Source organism: Hyla sarda, chromosome 2, assembly GCF_029499605.1.
Source record: "Hyla sarda isolate aHylSar1 chromosome 2, aHylSar1.hap1, whole genome shotgun sequence".
Lineage (NCBI taxonomy): Eukaryota > Metazoa > Chordata > Amphibia > Anura > Hylidae > Hyla > Hyla sarda.
In genome coordinates this window covers 8,929,209-8,956,041 of record NC_079190.1, presented here as the reverse complement: position 1 = coordinate 8,956,041, position 26,833 = coordinate 8,929,209, and the positions used below count along the sequence as shown (strand labels likewise).

Genomic DNA, 26,833 nt, shown 5'->3' with positions numbered 1-26,833 from the left:
TACACTGATATATGATTGTGTCTCAGGTCCTGGATCTTTCCTACAACAGCCTCTCCCCGGGAGACATCCCGCAGCTGGGGGTCCTTCCACGCCTCAGGGTACTCTACCTGACCGGAAACAGGCTGACACAACTGCCGCCGGACCTCAGTGCACCCCCTAGGTAAGTCAGCTCTTCTTTCCATCCCTAATGCTTTACACTGTAGTTCTGCTCCTATAGGCCTCAGCTTAGGCTACTGCTTTATAGTCATAAAGGGGTATTCCAGGAAAAAAAAAAACTTATATATATATATATATATATATATATATCAACTGGCTCCAGAAAGTTAAACAGATTTGTAAATTACTTCTATTAAAAAATCTTAATCCTTTCAGTACTTATGAGCTTCTGAAGTTAAGGTTGTTCTTTTCTGTCTAAGTCCTCTCTGATGACACGTGTCTCCGGAACCGCCCAGTTTAGAAGCAAATCCCCATAGCAAACCTCTTCTAAACTGGGCGTTTCCCGAGACAGGTGTCATCAGAGATCACTTAGACAGAAAAGAACAGCCTTAGCTTCAGAAGCTCATTAGTACTGAAAGGATTAAGAAGTAATTTACAAATCTGTTTAACTTTCTGGAGCCAGTTGATATATAAAAAAAAAGTTTTTTTCCTGGATAACCCCTTTAACCCATGCTGTACATTAGTGTTTCCCAACCCGAGCACCTACAGCTGTTGCAAAACTACAACTCCCAGCATGCCCGGACAGCCTCCGGCTGTCCGGGCATGCTGGGAATTGTAGTTTTGCAACAGCTAGAGGCACCCTGGTTGGGAAACTTTGCTTTACACTGCAGCTCTGCTCCCTTACAGCCACACAGAGTCCTACCTTCCTTCTTATTATATTACAGGAAGAGCGCAGACATCCACATGTTCCCGAGCCTGGAAGTCTTCATGTTAGATGATAACTTATTGTCTCATCCTTCCATCTTCATGAGCCTGGCCGGTCTACGAAGGTGAGTGTGAGTAGGAGTGCCCTGTGAATAGTGAGTACAGCTCTGGAGTATAATACAGGATATAACTCAGGATCAGTACAGGATAAGTAATGTAATGTATGTACACAGTGACCTCACCAGCAGAATAGTGAGTACAGCTCTGGAGTATAATACAGGATATAACTCAGGATCAGTACAGGATAAGTAATGTAATGTATGTACACAGTGACCTCACCAGCAGAATAGTGAGTACAGCTCTGGAGTATAATACAGGATATAACTCAGGATCAGTACAGGATAAGTAATGTAATGTATGTACACAGTGACCTCACCAGCAGAATAGTGAGTACCCCTCTGGAGTATAATACAGGATATAACTCAGGATCAGTAAAGGATAAGTAATGTAATGTATGTACACAGTGACCTCACCAGCAGAATAGTGAGTACAGCTCTGGAGTATAATACAGGATATAACTCAGGATCAGTACAGGATAAGTAATGTAATGTATGTACACAGTGACCTCACCAGCAGAATAGTGAGTACCCCTCTGGAGTATAATACAGGATATAACTCAGGATCAGTACAGGATAAGTAATGTAATGTATGTACACAGTGACCTCACCAGCAGAATAGTGAGTACAGCTCTGGAGTATAATACAGGATATAACTCAGGATCAGTACAGGATAAGTAATGTAATGTATCTACACAGTGACCTCACCAGCAGAATAGTGAGTACAGCTCTGGAGTATAATACAGGATATAACTCAGGATCAGTACAGGATAAGTAATGTAATGTATCTACACAGTGACCTCACCAGCAGAATAGTGAGTACAGCTCTGGGGTATAATACAGGATATAACTCAGGATCAGTACAGGATAAGTAATGTAATGTATCTACACAGTGACCTCACCAGCAGAATAGTGAGTACAGCTCTGGGGTATAATACAGGATATAACTCAGGATCAGTACAGGATCAGTAATGTAATGTATGTACACAGTGACCCCACCAGCAGAATAGTGAGTACAGCTCTGGGGTATAATACAGGATATAACTCAGGATCAGTACAGGATCAGTAATGTAATGTATGTACACAGTGACCCCACCAGCAGAATAGTGAGTACAGCTCTGGAGTATAATACAGGATATAACTCAGGATCAGTACAGGATAAGTAATGTAATGTATGTACACAGTGACCTCACCAGCAGAATAGTGAGTACAGCTCTGGGGTATAATACAGGATATAACTCAGGATCAGTACAGGATAAGTAATGTGATGTATGTACACAGTGACCTCACCAGCAGAATAGTGAGTACAGCTCTGGGGTATAATACAGGATATAACTCAGGATCAGTACAGGATAAGTAATGTGATGTATGTACACAGTGACCTCACCAGCAGAATAGTGAGTACAGCTCTGGGGTATAATACAGGATATAACTCAGGATCAGTACAGGATAAGTAATGTAATGTATGTACACAGTGACCTCACCAGCAGAATAGTGAGTACAGCTCTGGGGTATAATACAGGATATAACTCAGGATCAGTACAGGATCAGTAATGTAATGTATGTACACAGTGACCTCACCAGCAGAATAGTGAGTACAGCTCTGGAGTATAATACAGGATATAACTCAGGATCAGTACAGGATAAGTAATGTAATGTATGTACACAGTGACTCCACCAGCAGAATAGTGAGTACAGCTCTGGAGTATAATACAGGATATAACTCAGGATCAGTACAGGATAAGTAATGTAATGTATGTACACAGTGACCTCACCAGCAGAATAGTGAGTACAGCTCTGGAGTATAATACAGGATATAACTGAAGATCAGTAATGTCACGTATACATTTTCTGTATAATGGTGATTGGATACATACACATGGCTATAATGCTCGCCTCTTTTGCCCTCATCAGGTTAAGGCTTTTAAATCTGGACAAGAACGCCATCTCCGCCATCCCAGACCTCTCCGGAGCCGTGATCAGACAGACAGAACCAGGAGTAGATATGGAGGGACAAGGTCACATGACTCAGGAGGCTGAGATGACAGAAGGTGAACTGGAGGCGAGTCAGACTACAGAGGACTCAGTGCATTATATGGTTCAACGCAGTATGACGGATCCTGACAGGACAGGTGAGTGACGGTACCGCTCCCGGCAACTGGGCAACTCCGCACACACACGGGTCCGTGAGCTCCATGATGCATTTGTTATCAAGTCCATCTTGACAGCACTGCTTAGTATGCTCTGTGGAGCACTATACACTTACTTTATACAGTGTGTATGTATGTATGTATATATATATATAAGCTATACAGCTGTAATGCAATAAATGAAGATATGAAACTATGAAATTATGAGGTACTTATCTTGCAAATTTGGCGCCAAATAGCGTGGACCGTCCCACCACGGTAAGGTGACCTAATTCTGGGACGGACCCTACACTGTGTATATGCCTCTGTGTGAACAGTACAGCAGGCATTGCAGGATCTGAAACATCCAAGGCACCTTATATACACCTGATAGAGGTGGGTGGGGTGCAGGAGCCAACATGGAGGTAGCCACTCCCCCGTATGTGTAATACAAGCAAAGGGTAAACTGGCCAGCACTATTGATCCAAACTACTGTAAAGACCTGGCTTGCAGGTGCAGGCTGCTGGGCTAAATATACAGCAACAGGAGAATACAGCAGCACACTGCTAGCACAAAGATATAGATGAAACATGAGTATATAGATAAAACAGAATGAGGTTACCTTACCGTGGTGGGACGGTCCACGCTATTTGGCGCCAAATTTGCAAACTAAGTACCTCATATTTTCATAGTTTCATATTTTCATTTATTGCATTACAGCTGTATAGCTTTTCATGTTCTATCTATATACTCATGTTTTATCTATATACTCATGTTTCATCTATATCTTTGTGCTAGCAGTGTGCTGCTGTATTTTCCTGTTGCTGTATATATATATATATATATATATATATATGTACACACTGTATAATAGGAAATTATAAAAATATTTTGTGTGTATATATATATAATATATATATATATATTTTATATATATATATATATATATATATATATATTTTTTTTTTTTTTTATATATATTTTTATACATGTTTTTTTTTCCCTTTTGTTTGCAGAGGTGATATTCCCCTCCCCCCGTAATCCATCTGAACGCACCATGGTAAGTACAGCGCTGCCAGGCTGCCATCATTTCCATGGGCACTCCTTATCAGTAATTTCTGCAGCTTAATAATATACATAATAATATTGGGAGACTTTTTGCGCCATCTTATGGTAACATTCTTACGGTCCATAGCAACCAATCACAGCTCAGCTGTCATTTTAGCAGAGCCATGTGAGACATGAAAGCTGAGCTGTAATTGGTTGCTATGGACCATAAGAAGAATGTTACCATAAGACGGCGCCATGAATCTTCCAAAATGCGTCATTTCTTTACCATTTTGCAAATCTCTGCTTTGCTGTCCTGGCCCCAATACTGACTAAGAGCTGAGGGTTTGCTACAGTTTAATCCGGTCTAGTCTTTAGAATTATATCTCCTGTCCGAATAGCTTTGTATCAATCTTGAGTCCCCAGAGCATTGTTTTCCAACCAGGGAGCCTAAAGCTGTCCGGGCATGCTGGGAGTTGTAGTTTTGCAACAGCTGTAGGCACCCTGGTTGGAAAACACTGCCTGAGAGGATCATCTAGACCTGATAGAAATGCAGCAAACCCACAGCAGAGAGAAGTAATAAGGTCGGAACAGCTTTTCAGACTCCAGTTGTGAACAAAAACATTCAATTCACTGACAGCAAGCAGAGATAATGAAAAAGACAGCAAGCAGAGGTCATGCCCAGGCAGCCTTCTCTTTCCTCTTCTAATAGCTTGGTCACAATTTATCTGTCTCGAGTCCCCAGAGCATTGTTTTCCCAACCAGGGAGCCTAAAGCTTTTGCAAAACTACAACTCCCAGCATGCCCAGACAGCCTTCGGCTGTCCGGGCATGCTGGGAGTTGTAGTTTTGCAACAGCTGTAGGAACTCTGGTTGGAAAACACTGCCTGAGAGGATCATCTAGACCTGATAGAAATGCAGCAAACCCACAGCAGAGAGAAGTAATAAGGTCTGAACAGCTTTTCAGACTCCAATTGTGAACAAAAACCTTCAATTCACTGACAGCAAGCAGAGATAATGAAAAAGACAGCAAGCAGAGGTCATGCCCAGGCAGCCTTCTCTTTCCTCTTCTAATAGCTTGGTCACAATTTATCTGTCTCGAGTCCCCAGAGCATTGTTTTCCCAACCAGGGAGCCTAAAGCTTTTGCAAAACTACAACTCCCAGCATGCCCGGACAGCCTTCAGCTGTCCGGGCATGCTGGGAGTTGTAGTTTTGCAACAGCTGTAGGCACTCTGGTTGGAAAACACTGCCTGAGAGGATCATCTAGACTTGATAGAAATGCAGCAAACCCTCAGCAGAGAGAAGTAATAAGGTCTGAATGGCTTTTCAGACTCCAATTGTGAACAAAAACATTCAATTCACTGACAGCAAGCAGAGATCATGAAAAAGTAGCACATATATATATATATATATATATATATAATTTTATTTTATTTTAGTTTCATTATAAAAGGATTATGTATGGGATAGTTTTCTCAGGCTTACAGTCACAAGTGATGGAACTATAAGCATAAGGCAGAGAGTGATTGCTGAAACTTGTAGTTCCCCCCCCCCCCCCCCCCCATTGAGTCAGAGGTAGATCTGAGGCTGACGACAGGGGTCATGGTTCTTCCAGTGCTCTATTGGTGCCGCCTTGACCTCCATCTTCTTGTTCTATCTGTTGTCATTCACATCGGGCAGTCACGGAGCATGGATGACGATTGATGGGTATTACAGGGCCCTCTGTTGTGTTACAGAAACCCCTGAATGGCGACATTCCCCCCTCATCCCCGCCCGGCCCTCCGATGTCACCCACAGAATCACTGTCACCTCCCCTGCCGAACCTGAGGACCCTGAGCTTGGTGGACAACAAGGTAAGTGCCAACCATCTGCATAGAATTAATATGGCGCCCGCCTCCTCCTGTCAGTCATGAGCTTCTTAGACTCCGCTGGGGATGGAGATAAAGGTGACACCATATGCTGTGATATATTACAGATCTCTCGTGAAGAGGAGGTTCTGCCAGCGGCGCTGTTCCCCTCGCTAAGGGAGCTCGTCATTCATGGGAACCCCCTGACTACTCTTAGGAAAGGTAACTATGTATACAAATAATATTTATGCCCGCTCCTGTATAATCTACAGAGCCCGGTATAGACCATGTGACTCTGTGCCCGCTCCTGTATAATCTACAGAGCCCGGTATAGACCATGTGACTCTGTGCCCGCTCCTGTATAATCTACAGAGCCCGGTATAGACCATGTGACTCTGTGCCCGCTCCTGTATAATCTGCAGTGCCGGTATAGACCATGTGACTCTGTGCCCGCTCCTATATAATCTACAGTGCCTGGTATAGACCATGTGACTCTGTGCCCGCTCCTATATAATCTACAGTGCCCGGTATAGACCATGTGACTCTGTGCCCGCTCCTATATAATCTACAGTGCCCGGTATAGACCATGTGACTCTGTGCCCGCTCCTATATAATCTACAGTGCCCGGTATAGACCATGTGACTCTGTGCCCGCCCCTATATACTCTACAGTGCCCTGTATAGACCATGTGACTCTGCCCGCTCCTATATAATCTACAGTGCCCGGTATAGACCATGTGACTCTGTGCCCGCTCCTATATAATCTACAGTGCCCGGTATAGACCATGTGACTCTGTGCCCGCTCCTATATAATCTACAGTGCCCGGTATAGACCATGTGACACTGTGCCCGCTCCTATATAATCTACAGTGCCCGGTATAGACCATGTGACACTGTGCCCGCTCCTATATAATCTACAGTGCCTGGTATAGACCATGTGACTCTGTGCCCGCTCCTATATACTCTACAGTGCCCGGTATAGACCATGTGACTCTGTGCCCGCTCCTATATAATCTACAGTGCCCGGTATAGACCATGTGACTCTGTGCCCGCTCCTATATAATCTAAAGTGCTGGTATAGACCATGTGACTCTGTGCCCGCTCCTATATAATCTACAGTGCCCGGTATAGACCATGTGACTCTGTGCCCGCTCCTATATAATCTACAGTGCCCGGTATAGACCATGTGACTCTGTGCCCGCTCCTATATAATCTACAGTGCCCGGTATAGACCATGTGACTCTGTGCCCGCTCCTATATACTCTACAGTGCCCGGTATAGACCATGTGACACTGTGCCCGCTCCTGTATAATCTACAGTGCCCGGTATAGACCATGTGACTCTGTGCCCGCTCCTATATAATCTACAGTGCCCGGTATAGACCATGTGACTCTGTGCCCGCTCCTATATAATCTACAGTGCCCGGTATAGACCATGTGACTCTGTGCCCGCTCCTATATACTCTACAGTGCCCGGTATAGACCATGTGACTCTGCTCCCGCCCCTATATAATCTACAGTGCCCGGTATAGACCATGTGACTCTGTGCCCGCCCCTATATACTCTACAGTGCCCGGTATAGATCATGTGACTCTGTGCCCGCCCCTATATACTCTACAGTGCCCGATATAGACCATGTGACTCTGTGCCCGACCCTATATACTCTACAGTGCCCGGTATAGACCATGTGACTCTGTGCCCGCCCCTATATACTCTACAGTGCCCGGTATAGACCATGTGACTCTGTGCCCCCTCATATATAATCTACAGTGCCCGGTATAGACCATGTGACTCTGTGCCCTCTCCTATATACTCTACAGTGCCCGGTATAGACCATGTGACTCTGTGCCTGCTCCTATATACTCTACAGTGCCCGGTATAGACCATGTGACTCTGTGCCCTCTCCTATATAATCTACAGTGACTGGTATAGATCATGTGACTCTGTGCCCGCCCCTATATACTCTACAGTGCCCGGTATAGACCATGTGACTCTGTGCCCGCCCCTATATACTCTACAGTGCCCGGTATAGACCATGTGACTCTGTGCCTGCTCCTATATACTCTACAGTGCCCGGTATAGACCATGTGACTCTGTGCCCGCCCCTATATACTCTACAGTGCCCGGTATAGACCATGTGACTCTGTGCCCGCTCCTATATAACCTACAGTGCCCGGTATAGACCATGTGACTCTGTCCCCGCCCCTTTATACTCTACAGTGCCCGGTATAGACCATGTGACTCTCTGCCCGCCCCTATATACTCTACAGTGCCCGGTATAGACCATGTGACTCTGTGCCCGCTCCTATATAATCTACAGTGACTGGTATAGATCATGTGACTCTGTGCCCGCCCCTATATACTCTACAGTGCCCGGTATAGACCATGTGACTCTGTGCCCGCCCCTATATACTCTACAGTGCCCGGTATAGACCATGTGACTCTGTGCCCGCCCCTATATACTCTACAGTGCCCGGTATAGACCATGTGACTCTGTGCCCGCCCCTATATACTCTACAGTGCCCGGTATAGACCATGTGATTCTGTGCCCGCTCCTATATAATCTACAGTGCCTGGTATAGACCATGTGACTCTCTGCCCGCCCCTATATACTCTACAGTGCCCGGTATAGACCATGTGACTCTCTGCCCGCCCCTATATACTCTACAGTGCCCGGTATAGACCATGTGACTCTGTGCCCGCCCCTATATAATCTACAGTGCCCGGTATAGACCATGTGACTCTGTGCCCGCCCCTATATACTCTACAGTGCCCGGTATAGACCATGTGACTCTGTGCCCGCCCCTATATACTCTACAGTGCCCGGTATAGACCATGTGACTCTGTGCCCGCCCCTATATACTCTACAGTGCCCGGTATAGACCATGTGACTCTCTGCCCGCCCCTATATACTCTACAGTGCCCGGTATAGACCATGTGACTCTGTGCCCGCTCCTATATACTCTACAGTGCCCGGTATAGACCATGTGACTCTGTGCCCGCTCCTATATACTCTACAGTGCCCGGTATAGACCATGTGACTCTGTGCCCGCCCCTATATACTCTACAGTGCCCGGTATAGACCATGTGACTCTGTGCCCGCCCCTATATACTCTACAGTGCCCGGTATAGACCATGTGACTCTGTGCCCCCTCATATATAATCTACAGTGCCCGGTATAGACCATGTGACTCTGTGCCCTCTCCTATATACTCTACAGTGCCCGGTATAGACCATGTGACTCTGTGCCTGCTCCTATATACTCTACAGTGCCCGGTATAGACCATGTGACTCTGTGCCCTCTCCTATATAATCTACAGTGACTGGTATAGATCATGTGACTCTGTGCCCGCCCCTATATACTCTACAGTGCCCGGTATAGACCATGTGACTCTGTGCCCGCCCCTATATACTCTACAGTGCCCGGTATAGACCATGTGACTCTGTGCCTGCTCCTATATACTCTACAGTGCCCGGTATAGACCATGTGACTCTGTGCCCGCCCCTATATACTCTACAGTGCCCGGTATAGACCATGTGACTCTGTGCCCGCTCCTATATAACCTACAGTGCCCGGTATAGACCATGTGACTCTGTCCCCGCCCCTTTATACTCTACAGTGCCCGGTATAGACCATGTGACTCTCTGCCCGCCCCTATATACTCTACATTGCCCGTTATAGACCATGTGACTCTGTGCCCGCCCCTATATACTCTACAGTGCCCGGTATAGACCATGTGACTCTGTGCCCGCCCCTATATACTCTACAGTGCCCGGTATAGACCATGTGACTCTGTGCCCGCCCCTATATACTCTACAGTGCCCGGTATAGACCATGTGATTCTGTGCCCGCTCCTATATAATCTACAGTGCCTGGTATAGACCATGTGACTCTCTGCCCGCCCCTATATACTCTACAGTGCCCGGTATAGACCATGTCACTCTCTGCCCGCCCCTATATACTCTACAGTGCCCGGTATAGACCATGTGACTCTGTGCCCGCCCCTATATACTCTACAGTGCCCTATATAGACCATGTGACTCTGTCCCCGCTCCTATATACTCTACAGTGCCCGGTATAGACCATGTGACTCTGTGTCCGCCCCTATATACTCTACAGTGCCCGGTATAGACCATGTGACTCTGTGCCTGCTCCTATATAGTCTACAGTGCCCGGTATAGACCATGTGACTCTGTGCCCGACCCTATATACTCTACAGTGCCCGGTATAGACCATGTGACTCTGTGCCCGCCCCTATATACTCTACAGTGCCCGGTATAGACCATGTGACTCTGTGCCCGCCCCTATATACTCTACAGTGCCCGGTATAGACCATGTGACTCTGCTCCCGCCCCTATATACTCTACAGTGCCCGGTATAGACCATGTGACTCTGTGCCCGCCCCTATATACTCTACAGTGCCCGGTATAGACCATGTGACTCTGTGCCCGCCCCTATATACTCTACAGTGCCCGGTATAGACCATGTGACTCTGTGCCCGCCCCTATATACTCTACAGTGCCCGGTATAGACCATGTGACTCTGCTCCCGCCCCTATATACTCTACAGTGCCCGGTATAGACCATGTGACTCTGTGCCCGCCCCTATATACTCTACAGTGCCCGGTATAGACCATGTGACTCTGTGCCCGCCCCTATATACTCTACAGTGCCCGATATAGACCATGTGACTCTGTGCCCGCCCCTATATACTCTACAGTGCCCCTTTTTTGCAGGTCGTCCTCCATTGCTGGGAAGTTTCCTCCAAGAGAGACTCGGGATCAAAGTGACTCACAGAAAATCTTCAGGATTCCATAAACCTCATCTCCTCATCCCCAGAAAAGACAAGAGGAAGGTGAGCTCAAAACTCCGGAAACTTCTCCCGTCCTGTGTACACAGCTCCTATACAGACCTATGTGTCTCCATGGTTACAGACTACAAACGATCTTGTGTAGTCAGGCCCTGCCCTACGTGGTATTTCTTCTGTTTCTGGATCCCCAGTCATTTCTATTGGCTGGTGTGTCTTGTCTGTGATTGGCTAGAAGTTGTCTTAGCCCCTCCCACATAGAATCTGGCATCTCCTTACTGTAGTTCTATATTCTCGAAATTGTTTTCCCGGAAAAAAAAAAGGTCACGACCCACGTTCCCAAAATACCTAAACAACCTTTGATGTTGGAGTCGCTGTTGTCCCCTCTCCTGAGACTGCGCCAACCCGAGAGTGATGTCACCGAAACTGTGATGTCATCGAGCCCGCTGCTGCCTCCAATCAGAACCTCTTCAGAAAAGGGCATGGACACACCCCCGGGGCGGAGCCAAGAGTCCACCGAGTCGTCCTCGGAGGAAGAGATGAGCTGTGGCCCAGATGTGGAGCCCGTATTCATGACTCAGGTCTGTACACTACTGAGATTTGGGAATCATGTGCTCCCTAGGGCAGTGTTTCCCAAACTGGGTGCCACCAGCTGTTGCAAAACTACAATTCCCAGCATGCCCGGACAGCCAAAGGCTGTCCGGGCATGCTGGGAGTTGTAGTTTTGCAACAGCTGAAGACACCCTGGTTAGGAAACACAGCTCTAAGTTTTACAATGTGAGCAGCTACAATACTCCATAATGAGAAATGGACATAAGTATTCATACCCTTTACTATGGCACTTGATATTTGTCTCTGGCTCCTCCCATTTTTCTTGATCAACTCTAACATGTTTCTCCACTTTGGTTGGAGTCACCAGGGGTAAATTTATCTGACTAGACAGGATTTGGGAAGACACAGCCCTGTCTATATAAGGTCTTACAGCTGACAATGTATATCAGAGCAAACACCAAGACATGAGGGGTAAAGAACTGCCTGTAGAGCTCAGACACATCCCTGTCTATATAAGGTCTCACAGCTGACTATGTATATCAGAGCAAACACCAAGACATGAGGGGTAAAGAACTGCCTGTAGAGCTCAGACACATCCCTGTCTATATAAGGTCTCACAGCTGACTATGTATATCAGAGCAAACATCAAGCCATGAGGAGGTAAGAACTGCCTGTAGAGCTCAGACACATCCCTGTCTATAAAAGGTCTCACAGGTGACAATGTATATCAGAGCAAACACCAAGACATGAGGAGGTAAGAACTGCCTGTAGAGCTTAGACACATCCCTGTCTATACAAGGTCTCACAGCTGACTATGTATATCAGAGCCAACACCAAGCCATGAGGAGGAAAGAACTGCCTGTAGAGCTCAGACACATCCCTGTCTATATAAGGTCTCACAGCTGACTATGTATATCAGAGCAAACACCAAGCCATGAGGAGGAAAGAACTGCCTGTAGAGCTCAGACACATCCCTGTCTATATAAGGTCTCACAGCTGACAATGTATATCAGAGCAAACACCAAGCCATGAGGAGGAAAGAACTGCCTGTAGAGCTCAGACACATCCCTGTCTATATAAGGTCTCACAGCTGACTATGTATATCAGAGCAAACACTGATCCATGAGATGGAAAGAACTGCCTGTAGAGCTCAGACACATCCCTGTCTATAAAAGGTCTTACAGCTGACAATGTATATCAGAGCAAACACCAAGACATGAGGGGTAAAGAACTGCCTGTAGAGCTCAGACACATCCCTGTCTATATAAGGTCTCACAGCTGACTATGTATATCAGAGCAAACACCAAGACATGAGGGGTAAAGAACTGCCTGTAGAGCTCAGACACATCCCTGTCTATATAAGGTCTCACAGCTGACTATGTATATCAGAGCAAACATCAAGCCATGAGGAGGTAAGAACTGCCTGTAGAGCTCAGACACATCCCTGTCTATAAAAGGTCTCACAGGTGACAATGTATATCAGAGCAAACACCAAGACATGAGGAGGTAAGAACTGCCTGTAGAGCTTAGACACATCCCTGTCTATACAAGGTCTCACAGCTGACTATGTATATCAGAGCCAACACCAAGCCATGAGGAGGAAAGAACTGCCTGTAGAGCTCAGACACATCCCTGTCTATATAAGGTCTCACAGCTGACTATGTATATCAGAGCAAACACCAAGCCATGAGGAGGAAAGAACTGCCTGTAGAGCTCAGACACATCCCTGTCTATATAAGGTCTCACAGCTGACAATGTATATCAGAGCAAACACCAAGCCATGAGGAGGAAAGAACTGCCTGTAGAGCTCAGACACATCCCTGTCTATATAAGGTCTCACAGCTGACTATGTATATCAGAGCAAACACCAAGCCATGAGGAGGAAAGAACTGCCTGTAGAGCTCAGACACATCCCTGTCTATATAAGATCTCACAGCTGACAATGTATATCAGAGCAAACACTGATCCATGAGATGGAAAGAACTGCCTGTAGAGCTCAGACACATCCCTGTCTATATAAGGTCTCACAGCTGACAATGTATATCAGAGCAAACACCAAGCCATGAGGTGGAAAGAACTGCCTGTAGAGCTCAGACACATCCCTGTCTATATAAGGTCTCACAGCTGACTATGTATATCAGAGCAAACACCAAGACATGAGGAGGAAAGAACTGCCTGTAGAGCTCAGACACAGCCCTGTCTATATAAGGTATCACAGCTGACTATGTATATCAGAGCAAACACCAAGCCATGAGGTTGAAAGAACTGCCTGTAGAGCTCAGACACATCCCTGTCTATATAAGGTCTCACAGCTGACAATGTATATCAGAGCAAACACTTATCCATGAGGAGGAAAGAACTGCCTGTGGAGCTCAGACACATCCCTGTCTATATAAGGTCTCACAGCTGATAATGTATATCAGAGCAAACACCAAGACAGGAGGAGGAAAGAACTGCCTGTAGAGCTCAGACACATCCCTGTCTATATAAGGTCTCACAGCTGACTATGTATATCAGAGCAAACACCAAGCCATGAGGAGGAAAGAACTGCCTGTAGAGCTCAGACACATCCCTGTCTATATAAGGTCTCACAGCTGACTATGTATATCAGAGCAAACACCAAGACATGAGGAGGTAAGAACTGCCTGTATAGCTTAGACACATCCCTGTCTATATAAGGTCTCACAGCTGACTATGTATATCAGAGCAAACACCAAGCCATGAGGAGGTAAGAACTGCCTGTAGAGCTCAGACACATCCCTGTCTATATAAGGTCTCACAGCTGACTATGTATATCAGAGCAAACATCAAGCCATGAGGAGGTAAGAACTGCCTGTAGAGCTCAGACACATCCCTGTCTATAAAAGGTCTCACAGGTGACAATGTATATCAGAGCAAACACCAAGACATGAGGCGGTAAGAACTGCCTGTAGAGCTTAGACACATCCCTGTCTATATAAGGTCTCACAGCTGACTATGTATATCAGAGCAAACACCAAGCCATGAGGAGGAAAGAACTGCCTGTAGAGCTCAGACACATCCCTGTCTATATAAGGTCTCACAGCTGACAATGTATATCAGAGCAAACACCAAGCCATGAGGAGGAAAGAACTGCCTGTAGAGCTCAGACACATCCCTGTCTATATAAGGTCTCACAGCTGACTATGTATATCAGAGCAAACACCAAGCCATGAGGAGGTAAGAACTGCCTGTAGAGCTCAGACACATCCCTGTCTATATAAGATCTCACAGCTGACAATGTATATCAGAGCAAACACTGATCCATGAGATGGAAAGAACTGCCTGTAGAGCTCAGACACATCCCTGTCTATATAAGGTCTCACAGCTGACTGTATATCAGAGCAAACACCAAGACATGAGGAGGAAAGAACTGCCTGTAGAGCTCAGACACAGCCCTGTCTATATAAGGTATCACAGCTGACTATGTATATCAGAGCAAACACCAAGCCATGAGGTTGAAAGAACTGCCTGTAGAGCTCAGACACATCCCTGTCTATATAAGGTCTCACAGCTGACAATGTATATCAGAGCAAACACTTATCCATGAGGAGGAAAGAACTGCCTGTGGAGCTCAGACACATCCCTGTCTATATAAGGTCTCACAGCTGATAATGTATATCAGAGCAAACACCAAGACAGGAGGAGGAAAGAACTGCCTGTAGAGCTCAGACACATCCCTGTCTATATAAGGTCTCACAGCTGACTATGTATATCAGAGCAAACACCAAGCCATGAGGAGGTAAGAACTGCCTGTAGAGCTCAGACACATCCCTGTCTATATAAGGTCTCACAGCTGACTATGTATATCAGAGCAAACACCAAGCCATGAGGAGGAAAGAACTGCCTAGAGAGCTCAGACACATCCCTGTCTATATAAGGTCTCACAGCTGACTGTATATCAGAGCAAACACCAAGCCATGAGGAGGAAAGAACTGCCTGTAGAGCTCAGACACATCCCTGTCTATATAAGGTCTCACAGCTGACAATGTATATCAGAGCCAACATCAAGCCATGAGGAGGTAAGAACTGCCTGTAGAGCTCAGACACATCCCTGTCTATATAAGGTCTCACAGCTGACTATGTATATCAGAGCAAACACCAAGCCATGAGGAGGAAAGAACTGCCTAGAGAGCTCAGACACATCCCTGTCTATATAAGGTCTCACAGCTGACAATGTATATCAGAGCAAACACCAAGCCATGAGGAGGAAAGAACTGCCTGTAGAGCTCAGACACATCCCTGTCTATATAAGGTCTCACAGCTGACAATGTATATCAGAGCCAACATCAAGCCATGAGGTGGAAAGAACTGCCTGTAGATCTCAGACACATCCTTGTCTATATAAGGTCTCACAGCTGACAATGTATATCAGAGCAAACACCAAGACATGAGGAGGTAAGAACTGCCTGTAGAGCTTAGACACATCCCTGTCTATATAAGGTCTCACAGCTGACTATGTATATCAGAGCAAACACCAAGCCATGAGGAGGAAAGAACTGCCTGTAGAGCTCAGACACATCCCTGTCTATATAAGGTCTCACAGCTGACTATGTATATCAGAGCAAACACCAAGCCATGAGGAGGAAAGAACTGCCTGTAGAGCTCAGACACATCCCTGTCTATATAAGATCTCACAGCTGACAATGTATATCAGAGCAAACACTGATCCATGAGATGGAAAGAACTGCCTGTAGAGCTCAGACACATCCCTGTCTATATAAGGTCTCACAGCTGACAATGTATATCAGAGCAAACACCAAGCCATGAGGTGGAAAGAACTGCCTGTAGAGCTCAGACACATCCCTGTCTATATAAGGTCTCACAGCTGACTATGTATATCAGAGCAAACACCAAGACATGAGGTAGAAAGAACTGCCTGTAGAGCTCAGACACATCCCTGTCTATATAAGGTCTCACAGCTGACAATGTATATCAGAGCAAACACTGATCCATGAGGAGGAAAGAACTGCCTGTAGAGCTCAAAGACAGGATTGTGTGGAGGAACAGATCTGGAGAAGGGACAAAACATTTCTGCTGCACTGAAAGTTCCCAAGAGCTCAGTGTCCTCCATAATTCTTACATGGAAGAAGGAACAACCAGGACTCTTCCTACAGCTGACCCCCACCCCCCCCCCCCTGCCCCCACACCCCCCCCAAACAAAGTAATCGGGGAGAAGGGCCTTGGTAAGAGAAGTGACCATGAACCCAATGGTGATTCTGGCCGAGCTCCAAAGATCCTGTGTGCAGATGGAAGAAACTTCCAGAAGGTCCAGAACATCACTGCAGCCTCCACAATCCGGGCTTTATAGAAGAAAGAAGCCTCCACAGTAATAACACATGGAAGACACCTGGAGATTACAGAGAAGGATCTAAAGGATCAGACTGTGAGGAACAAGATTCTCATGTTTGAGGAAACCAAGATTGAAGTTTCTGGCCTCAATTCTAAACATCATGTCTGGAGGAAACCAGATACTGCCCATCACCTGCCCAATACCATCCCTACAGTGATCATGGTGGGGGCAGCATCATGTCTGGGGGAATCCAGGCACTGCCCATCACCTGCCCAATACCATCCATGCAGTGATCATGGTGGGGGCAGCATCATGTCTGGGGGAAACCAGGTACTGCCCATCACCTGCCCAATACCATCCCTACAGTGATCATGGCGGGGGACAGCATAATGTCTGGAGGAAACCAGGCACTGCCCATCACCTGCCCAATACCATCCCTACAGTGATCATGGTGGGGGCAGCATCATGTCTGGAGGAAACCAGGTACTGCCCATCACCTGCCCAATACCATCCCTACAGTGATCATGGGGGGGGCAGCATCATGTCTGGGGGAAACCAGGTACTGCCCATCACCTGCCCACTATCATCCCTACAGTGATCATGGTGGGGGCTGCATCATGTCTGGAGGAAACCAGGCACTGCCCATCACCTGCCCAATACCATCCCTACAGTGATCATGGTGGGGGCAGCATCATGTCTGGAGGAAACCAGGCACTGCCCATCACCTGCCCAATACCATCCCTACAGTGATCATGGTGGGGGAAGCATCATGTGTGGAGGAAACCAGGCACTGCCCATCACCTGCCCAATACCATCCCTACAGTGATCATGGTGGGGGCAGCATCATGTCTGGGGGAAACCAGGCACTGCCCATCACCTGCCCAATACCATCCCTACAGTGATCATGGTGGGGGCAGCATCATGTCTGGAGGAAACCAGGCACTTCCCATCACCTGCCCAATACCATCCCTACAGTGATCATGGTGGGGGCAGCATCATGTCTGGAGGAAACCAGGCACTGCCCATCACCTGCCCAATACCATCCCTACAGTGATCATGGTGGGGGCAGCATCATGTCTGGAGAAAACCAGGCACTGCCCATCACCTGCCCAATACCATCCCTACAGTGATCATGGTGGGGGCAGCATCATGTCTGGGGGAAACCAGGCACTTCCCATCACCTGCCCAATACCTTCCCTGCAGTGAAAATCCCCATATCCTGGTGGATAAACCTTGTGGCCTCATCCCCAAGAAGACTGGAGGCCGGAATCACTGCGAATGGGCTTCACCTAAGTCCTGAGAAAAGGGTATGAATACTTATGTCACATGATATAGTGAAGGATATGAATACTTATGTCACATGTAAATTCCATTTAACACTATTATATGACGTGCACGATTGTTACACTTTCTTCCCTCCTAGGTTGACAATATACCAGATTCTTCTGCAGAGTCTCTCCACATCCGCAGCCCCGCCCCCGAGGAGCGAGACCCGAAAGATAAGGAGGAGGCACCACCTAAGAGAATCCCAGAGAGGTTCAGAGGGTACGAGGAGCTGTATGATGTGGGAGCCTATCCGGGCTTCATAGAACCCGTTGGTGAGTGTTGGGTACGGGTGCATGTATGGGCTCAGCACCCTGAGGACATCCTAGAGAAGTGGTCTCCAAACTGTGGCCCTCCAGATGTTGCAAAACTACAACTTCCAGCATTCCGGGACAGCCAACGGCTGTCCAGGTATCCTGGAAGTTGTAGTTTTGCAACATCTGGAGGGCCGCAGTTTGGACACCACTGTCCTAGAGTATCCCTTTAATCAATCTACTTCTGCAGAGTGCTGCTGTATGTCCCGTCTATTATACATTTATCTATCTGTCCATTACAGGTATTCAGAACAACGTGCGGGCCCTGGAGTACACCCTCAGACATCTGCTTGTGTACGGGGACTTCAAACCCAGACAGCACAGTATCCAGAAGATGTACATCCCCCGAGAGAGCAAGGTGAGTCTCCCTGCATACGTCTTGTATTATACTGCAGAGCTGCACTCACTATTCTGCTGGTGGGGTCACTGTGTACATACATTACATTACTTATCCTGTACTGATCCTGAGTTATATCCTGTAGATCTTTTATTAAAAAATATAAAACATTACAAAAAGAACAAACATCACCATAACAATAATACAAACAACATACACCTGTATAATATATACAAAAATGAGTCCATATTAGTCCAAAAATGTCCAACCAAGTATCTTCTGGTCCAGCCTCATTCTCACCAAACACACCGCTATAATAACAACAACTACTAAACACTCTACAATAATAATAATACTTACAGTAATAATAATAACAACAATAACTAAAAACTGGTCCGGTTGCATTCCCCCACCCAAAATAATAAATATGTCAAACCCCCAACAAACACCGCAAACAGAAAAACAGAATATACAATGTATTTATTTATTTTATTTTATTTATTTATTTTTTTTGGCCCTGAGCTGGTCCCGCATCCCATGCCCCCAGTACATGATAACAGACGTCCATGAACCAGTCCAGGATTTTTTTTTTTTTAAAATAAAAAGTCCCACACAGAAACCCCCCTCCCCCCATCTACCCACCACCCAACCTAACACTGAACCCCAACACAACACAATCCCTAGAAAAAAAATACAATATATATATACATATATACACATATACATAAATGTACAAACAAAACAAATATATACAAAATAATACAAACTATACAAACCAAACAACAAACAACAATAAGGCTTTTCAATCACACAAACCCCTAAAGCTCAAGTTCAGTGCCTGCAAGCCCTATATCACCATATATCTACAGCACAAAACAAAAAGACTAATGTGCCAGCATCAGCCCACCACCAGAGGGAGACAACAGGCTAAGGCACTTTAAAGGCAGAGCCCCTCCACAGACGAGAGGCCCTGCCAGCACCCAGCCTCTCGTACTCCAGAGAACGCACCTTCACCAGGTCGCCAAGAATGTTCCTAACCACCTCACCCACAGGGAGGATTTTACGCTGCGTCGACACTAAACACCGTGCGTTCCACGTGTAATACCTGACCACTGAGCTGACTAGGAATAAAGTGCACTGGTCCCAGCCTCCAAGGTTTCTGAATGCCCCATAGGCCCATTCCGCATAGGAGAGACTGGCCAGCCGAGGCCAACCAATGGAAGCGCCCACCCTGTTGTAAACCTCTGTGTTAAAGGGACAATGAAGCAGAAAATGCTCCATGCTTTCCAGCATGCCTCCACACTCTTCGCGGGGACATCCCCGGTCATCAGAGCTCCTGCACTTCAGATTGTCCCTCACACACAGTTTCCCATGGAAGCAGCGCCAAGTCAAGTCCCAAAACTTCAAGGGGATCCTGATAGAATTCAAAAGCTCTAAACCCACCTCCAGATCCCGACTTGGGCAGTCCTTGAGCGCCAATGGCCTCTGGAAATGAGAAGACAGGACCCCCTTGTCAAGGAATTTCCTCGACAGAGTCCTAATCTCCCACATCCCCAGACCCCACCGACGAATAACCTTCAGAACCGGGGTAGCATAAGCCGGGAGATGCCCGTGTGGTGTGCGAAGATCCTTCACTTGCCCTCCTGTCTCCCATTCCTGGAAGAAAGGCCGAAACCATCCCCTACAGGAGGATACCCACGGAGGAGCCCTCTCTGACCAGAGGTTTGCTATATTGGTCTTAAGAAAGGTATTCACTAGGAACACCACAGGGTTGACCATACACAACCCCCCTAGTCTCCTCGTACGGTAAGTAACCTCCCTCTTCACTAGGTTCAGTCTATTCCCCCATAACATTTGGAAGAACACACTGTAGACCCGGGTCCAAAGAGGTTCTGGCAACATGCATACACTGCCCAGATATATCAGCAAAGGGAGCAGGAAAGTTTTCATCAGGTTAACCCTTTCCCGGAGGGTCAAAGACCAACCCTTCCACTGATCCACCTTCTGAGCAGCGATCTTAAGCCTGCTTTCCCAGTTTTGTTTGGGGTAATCCCCTTGACCAAATTCGATGCCGAGGACTTTTGCGGATTCCTGGGGCTCTGGAAGGGCGTCCGGGAGATCAAAATCAGGATCTCCCCCTCCCAGCCAGAGACTCTCACACTTATCCTGATTGATCTTGGACCCGGATACCTCCGAGTAGCGGTCCACCTCTGACATCACCCATTGGCCTTCCTCTTGTGAGGAGACAAACACGGTGACATCATCAGCATACGCTACCGCCCTCAGAGCCGAATCCGGCACCACCAGGTCCATTCTCACCCCCGCCAACGGCCCACAATCAATTCTTCTAAGGAAAGGATCGATTGCAAACACGTACAGCAAAGGGCTCAAAGGACAACCCTGACGGACACCAGACCCAACCTCAAAAGAGCGGCCAATCCAACCATTCACAAGCGGGAAACTCTCTGCCCCTACATACAAGGTCTTAAGCCAATCAACAAACCCCCCTGGCAGACCATATCTCAGAAGGACAGACCAGAGGTACTCATGGTTAACCCGATCAAACGCTTTTGCCTGATCCAAGGACATCAAGTACCCCTTCCAGTGGCCAGCCCTACCCTGCTCCACAGCCTCCCGGACACCGAGCACAGCACTAAATGTACTGCGGCCCGGAACAGAGCAATGCTGAGCCCCCGAAAGGAGCCGGGGTGCAAACTCCACCAACCGGTTAAACAGCACTTTTGCCAGAATCTTTATGTCCGCATTGAGAAGTGCTATGGGACGCCAATTCTCAATGTGGGACGGGTCTTTACCCTTTGACAGGATGATCAGCGCTGACCTCCTCATTGACTTTGGCAGAGTGCCCGAGGATAGACACTCATTAAAAACCGCGGTCAAGAGGGGAACCAAAGTGTCCTTAAAGGTCTTATAGAACTCAGATGTTAAGCCATCCGGACCGGGTGACTTCTTGAGGGCAAGCCCATCAATAGCCATCCTGACTTCCTCTTCTCGGATCATCTCTGTCAAAACATCAAGAGAGGGGTCTACTCCTGGTTCAGGGACGGTTTCAGCCAAGAAAGCTGATACCTTATCTCGATCTAGATCCTTCCTTCCCAAGAGGTGCGAGTAGAAGGATCTGACAACCTCCAGGATCCCTGATCTGGACCTTTTCAAGGATCCCGTACTATCAATCAGTCCTGAGACTACTTTACTATTCACTGACATCTTGCAGTTTCTGTAAGGGTCGGGCGAGCGGTACTTCCCGTAATCCCTCTCAAAAACCAAAGATGCGTGCCTATCGTACTGGCACTTCATCAGCAAGGACTTCACTCTGGAGATATCATCACGACTACCTCCAGTCGAGACAAGGTTCTCAAGTTTCTTCCTCAGGCCCTGGTACAAGCGGTACCTGTTTAGGCTTCTGAGGCCCGAGAGCTGGCGGAAGAATCTCGCAACCCTTTCCTTGAAGATCTCCCACCACTCTGACTTACTGCTACAAAGGCCCAGCAATGGTACCTGGCTCTGAAGAAAATCCTCAAAGGACTGTCTTATCTCCGCTTCTTCCAAGAGAGACGAATTCAGCTTCCAATAGCCTCTGCCCATCCGGGGGGTCTCTGTGACATTCAGAGAAAACAAAATTAAACAGTGATCGGAGAACTCCACCTCAACAACAGACACTGCTGAAGAGACGGCTTCCTCCTTTAAATAAAACCTGTCTATCCTAGACCTACAACAACCCCTATGATAGGTGAATCCCGCGTGGCCTGGGGTGTGCCGGATGTGGACATCCACCAGGCGAGCCTCACTCGCTATGCTATTAAGGGCGACGCTATCATAAGTCAACTTGTCTCTGGCACCTCCCCTGTCTTGGGGCCTCGTGACAGCATTAAAGTCCCCTCCAAAGACCACCTGCCGACTTGTAAAAAGATAGGGCTTGATCCTCATAAAGAGACACTTCCGGTCCCACTTAGACTGTGGGCCGTAGATGTTAATAAGGCGAAGTTCTTGTCCCCTCATGAGGACATCTAAGATCAGGCACCTCCCCATTTCTAACTCGATAACCCGTCGGCATTCTACCGCTGCGGTAAAAAGGACCGCCACTCCGCTATACGGCTCGGCCCCAAGAGACCAGTTGGAGGGCCCATTCCTCCACTCTCTTTTAGCCTTGTAGATAGATGACATATCTGTTAGCCTGGTCTCCTGCAAAAATAAAATATCAGCATTAATATGGGCAAAAAAAAAAAATCATAGGCAGCAAAACGAGCTGTATCTGACTTAATGCTGGCGACATTAATGGACGCCAGCGTCAACGGAGAGGGTGCCGCCATCAAGGGTGATTGAGTTAGACAGCTTTCTTTTTCCCACTCCCCTTCTCACCCTCCACATCAGAAGAACTCTTCACCCTTTTTAGAGAAATAGAAGTGTCCATCTCACCAGACGTCGTTTTACTTTCCTCATCTCCGGATTCTAGGCCAGTCCCTTCCCCCGAGGACATAACCTCCCCAGGGGAAGAGGACTCGGCGCCCCCTGGAAGCCCCTCTGCCACCTCCCCCTCATCCTCCCCTTCCGAAGAAGAGGAGGAGATGTCCCTGAGGGGTCGGAATCGATTGGAAAGGCCAACCAGAGGGGAGTCAGTTTTGCCTTCCTTTGGCACCTGGACCAGGGTGGGAGAAGATCTTAAATCTCCCTTTTTTCTACTTGTACCCCGCTTTCGTGTCTCCTTCTGCCATCCCCCATCATCCTCCTCCACGCTATCTGAGGAGATAGCACCTTCCTCATTCTGGATCCTCCTGACCTCCTCATTCAACTCGCCATCCCTCGGGGTCTCAGCAGCAAGGTTGGCCTCTGGGACAGAATGAGAGGTCGTCCCGGTGACCCGGGCTTTCCCCATCACCCTATCCCTTTGGCGTTTATCAAGACGTCTTGCTGTTCCTCACTGACCCCTCAGTTCCTCCACCCCTGCTAGTCCCCTCCCCAGCAGATTCCGGCTCGTGATCTTCACCCGCTGGGGACAAGACCGCATTAGCGAAAGAACGAGGACAACGACTGAATGGGTGACCTAAGTCACCACACAGGTGACACCTAATCTCTGCACAAGATGCGGCAAGATGGCCTACACCCCCACACAAGGCACATTTCTGCACCGTACAGTTTGCACTGAAGTGTGTGGGGTCACCACATCTGTGACAGAGCTTCGGCTGACCCCGGTAGAAAATCTGGATACGATCCCTGCCGAGAAAGGCAGAGGATGGAATATGGGTAACTGTATTTCCTGAACGTTTAAGTTTTACCAAAAACGTCCAGGCTCCTGACCAGATGCCAAACTCGTCCCTGTTCTTCTGCGGGACCCCCATTACCTCGCCATACCGTCCTAACCAGGTGATGATGTCAACACAAGAGAGTGATTTGTTACGGGTCAAAACGGTCACTCTCTTGATTTCGTTTTGACGAGACAATGCCTGTACGGCAAAGTCTCGCCAGCCGGGCTCATTCTTTACCAATTCATAATTCGACCAGAAAAGCTCAAGCCCCTCTGGCCGAACAAAACTGATATCGAATTCAGGAGCACCGTAGGGATGTATCAAGGCAAAGATATCAACTGCCTTGAAGCCCATCTTTAGCAAGAGCTCAACCACTTTGGTCCTTGAAGGACACATATCTTCGCCCTGCCACCGAAGACGGACCACATTCCTACGGTTACTACCTGCCCCGGCTGTTGGGAGGGACCACACAGTATCGCCCCCTCTTTCCTCTCGGAAGGCAGAGAGACCGTGTCTCTCTATCCAGAAAGACAGATCAACTGCTCTACCCTCTACATTAATCGACCTTTCCCCCTTTTTCAGAGCTTCCAGGAGACGTCGCTGCAATAAACCGTCCCTAGAGTCAGGAGACGAGGAAAATATTCTACTTCCCCCAGCAGTGACATTGGCATAACTCCTATGATCTGTCACCACTGGGGGGGCAACCGGACCAGACCCTACACCTACACCACTTCTAATGACAACATCCCCACCACCCCCAATAACAACATTAGCACTTCCCCCAACAACATTGTTTCCAATAGCCTCATCTGTAGTCCCATCACCACCACCCCCAATTACAGCAACAGCAAAATCACCTTCTCCAATAACATTAACCTCCATCCGCTCCCCAGTCATACACCCCGCACCCCCATTTACCTTCTCATTCACTCTAGCTGGACCAGAAATAGCAAATCCGGGAAACGATGATGATGATGATGTTTTTCCCCGTTTTGCCTCAGCATCACGGGGCACTGGGGCTGGGACAACCTCCGCTGGCCCTTTAAGGGACCAGGCAGCATGCTTGCCCGGTCTAGTGGAGGCCCCAGCCCTGTTCTTATTAGTGCCCTCCGCCTCATCAGCATCATCTCCAGTCTTTTCATGGCGCCGCTGATCAATGGGATCAGCGGCACCAATACAAAACAAACGTTTTTCTTCACTTTTGGGAGTGTCCGTTATGCCCTTTACTATCTCCGGCACTGACTCACCCCCCTCTCCCACAGGGGAGCGAACTACAGCACCGGAGTCTGCCTCTCTGCCCACCGCTGGGCCGCCCTCACTGTACGGCCTTGCGGCCGATGCCTTCTCTGCTCCATCCCTGCTACTGCAAACAGGCATGGAGCTCTGCGCCCTTTCAGTATTTGTACTCTCCCCGCGCCTTTGCACCGAGTCCACCACAGAACACGGGCTGGGCTGGGTAACGGGGCTTGCACAATGAGCTGACCCTGCGGCCGACTCAGGGTATACAGGGAGGGGGGTGTAGATGTAACTCACCACTTCTTGCTGCTTTGGCTTGGTCTTTTTCTTCTTACCCCCAGGTGCCTCATTTGGGAGCTCATCTCCAAACACCAGATTCTGAGGACACACTGGGGATTCCAGCATGCGGATCTGGGCCATTAGCGCCCCTCCCTGGTAGCTGCTGTCACTGTCCTCTCCTGAGTCGGCAGGTAATACTGCTGGTTGCTGTGCAGGGGGCCCACTGTACGGGGCCTGCTGCTGTTGCCGCAGGCCACCAGGTGGATCTGGCTGTAGTTCTTCCTCCATCTCCTCCGCATCATCCACCTGGCTGTCAGGTTGCAGCCCCATCAACCTTTTATTTTTTTCTTCTTCTGTCACCCTGAAGCGCTCCTCATTTTCCAATTTTTCTTTAAATGGCCCACTCTTCTCCAATAATGCTGCTCTCCTCTCCTCCAAAACTTGTATTTCAGCCATAAGTCTTTTTATCTCTGCCTTGATCTCAGGTTTTTTCCGTTTAGGAGATACCTTGGCTCTGGCACGGGCACAGCGCAGTTCCTCTCGGAGCCTCCTGATGGCCTTACAGGCGTCTTCATACTCACGGAGGTGACTTTTTACCCGGGACGTATAAGTGGAAATAGACTCCCGGGTCCTCAGCACTCCCCAGCCTTCCTCACTGAGGTCGGCTTCACCTCCGTGAGCACTCTGCCTCCTTCCGGACGAACCCAGCTTTCCACTGGCAGCACCCAGCTTTCCCAAGGAGGATCCCACCTTGGAGCTTCTCGCCTCTGTGGGGGGAGTTGGAGCAGCATTGCTGCGACTCCTGGTGGAACGCCTCACCCCCAAATCCTCCGATGTTCCGGCCGCTTGCTGGCTTCTACTGCTCCCCTGCGGCCTATTCCGAGGAGCAGAAGCCTGGGCCTCGCCTCCCTCACTCATGCCTGGAAACCCACTCCCTCCCTGGGGAGGAGGAAGCAGGCCCCAGGTGGAATAGATGGTAATTCCCTGGAGCTCAGGAGACACAGCAGACACACAGCACAGCTGAAGCACGACCACACCCGCAACTAATTGGTCAGCACTCCAGAGCTGTACTCACTATTCTGCTGGTGAGGTCACTGTGTACATACATTACATGACTTATCCTGTACTGATCCTGAGTTATATCCTGTATTATACTCCAGAGCTGTACTCACTATTCTGCTGGTGGGGTCACTGTGTACATACATTACATTACTAATCCTGTACTGATCCTGAGTTATATCCTGTATTATACTCCAGAGCTGTACTAACTATTCTGCTGGTGAGGTCACTGTGTACATACATTACATGACTTATCCTGTACTGATCCTGAGTTATATCCTGTATTATACTCCAGAGCTGTACTCACTATTCTGCTGGTGAGGTCACTGTGTACATACATTACATTACTTATCCTG

The 26,833-nt window shown here is 48.0% G+C and overlaps 1 protein-coding gene across 4 annotated transcripts in view; it reads left to right on the top strand.

Annotated features, from left to right (window-relative positions):
* Positions 1 to 26,833, top strand: part of XRRA1 (X-ray radiation resistance associated 1) — a 102,044-nt gene that overhangs the window by 71,063 nt on the left and 4,148 nt on the right. For all 4 annotated transcript variants that reach the window (XM_056561085.1, XM_056561084.1, XM_056561086.1 and 1 more), the window contains exons 7-16: positions 27 to 160; positions 882 to 986; positions 2,892 to 3,109; positions 4,123 to 4,166; positions 5,890 to 6,006; positions 6,129 to 6,222; positions 10,735 to 10,853; positions 11,129 to 11,386; positions 18,092 to 18,266; positions 18,548 to 18,663. In XM_056561085.1, the coding sequence (XP_056417060.1) occupies positions 27 to 160; positions 882 to 986; positions 2,892 to 3,109; positions 4,123 to 4,166; positions 5,890 to 6,006; positions 6,129 to 6,222; positions 10,735 to 10,853; positions 11,129 to 11,386; positions 18,092 to 18,266; positions 18,548 to 18,663 (1,380 nt within the window). The remainder of the gene's footprint in view (positions 1 to 26; positions 161 to 881; positions 987 to 2,891; positions 3,110 to 4,122; positions 4,167 to 5,889; positions 6,007 to 6,128; positions 6,223 to 10,734; positions 10,854 to 11,128; positions 11,387 to 18,091; positions 18,267 to 18,547; positions 18,664 to 26,833) is intronic.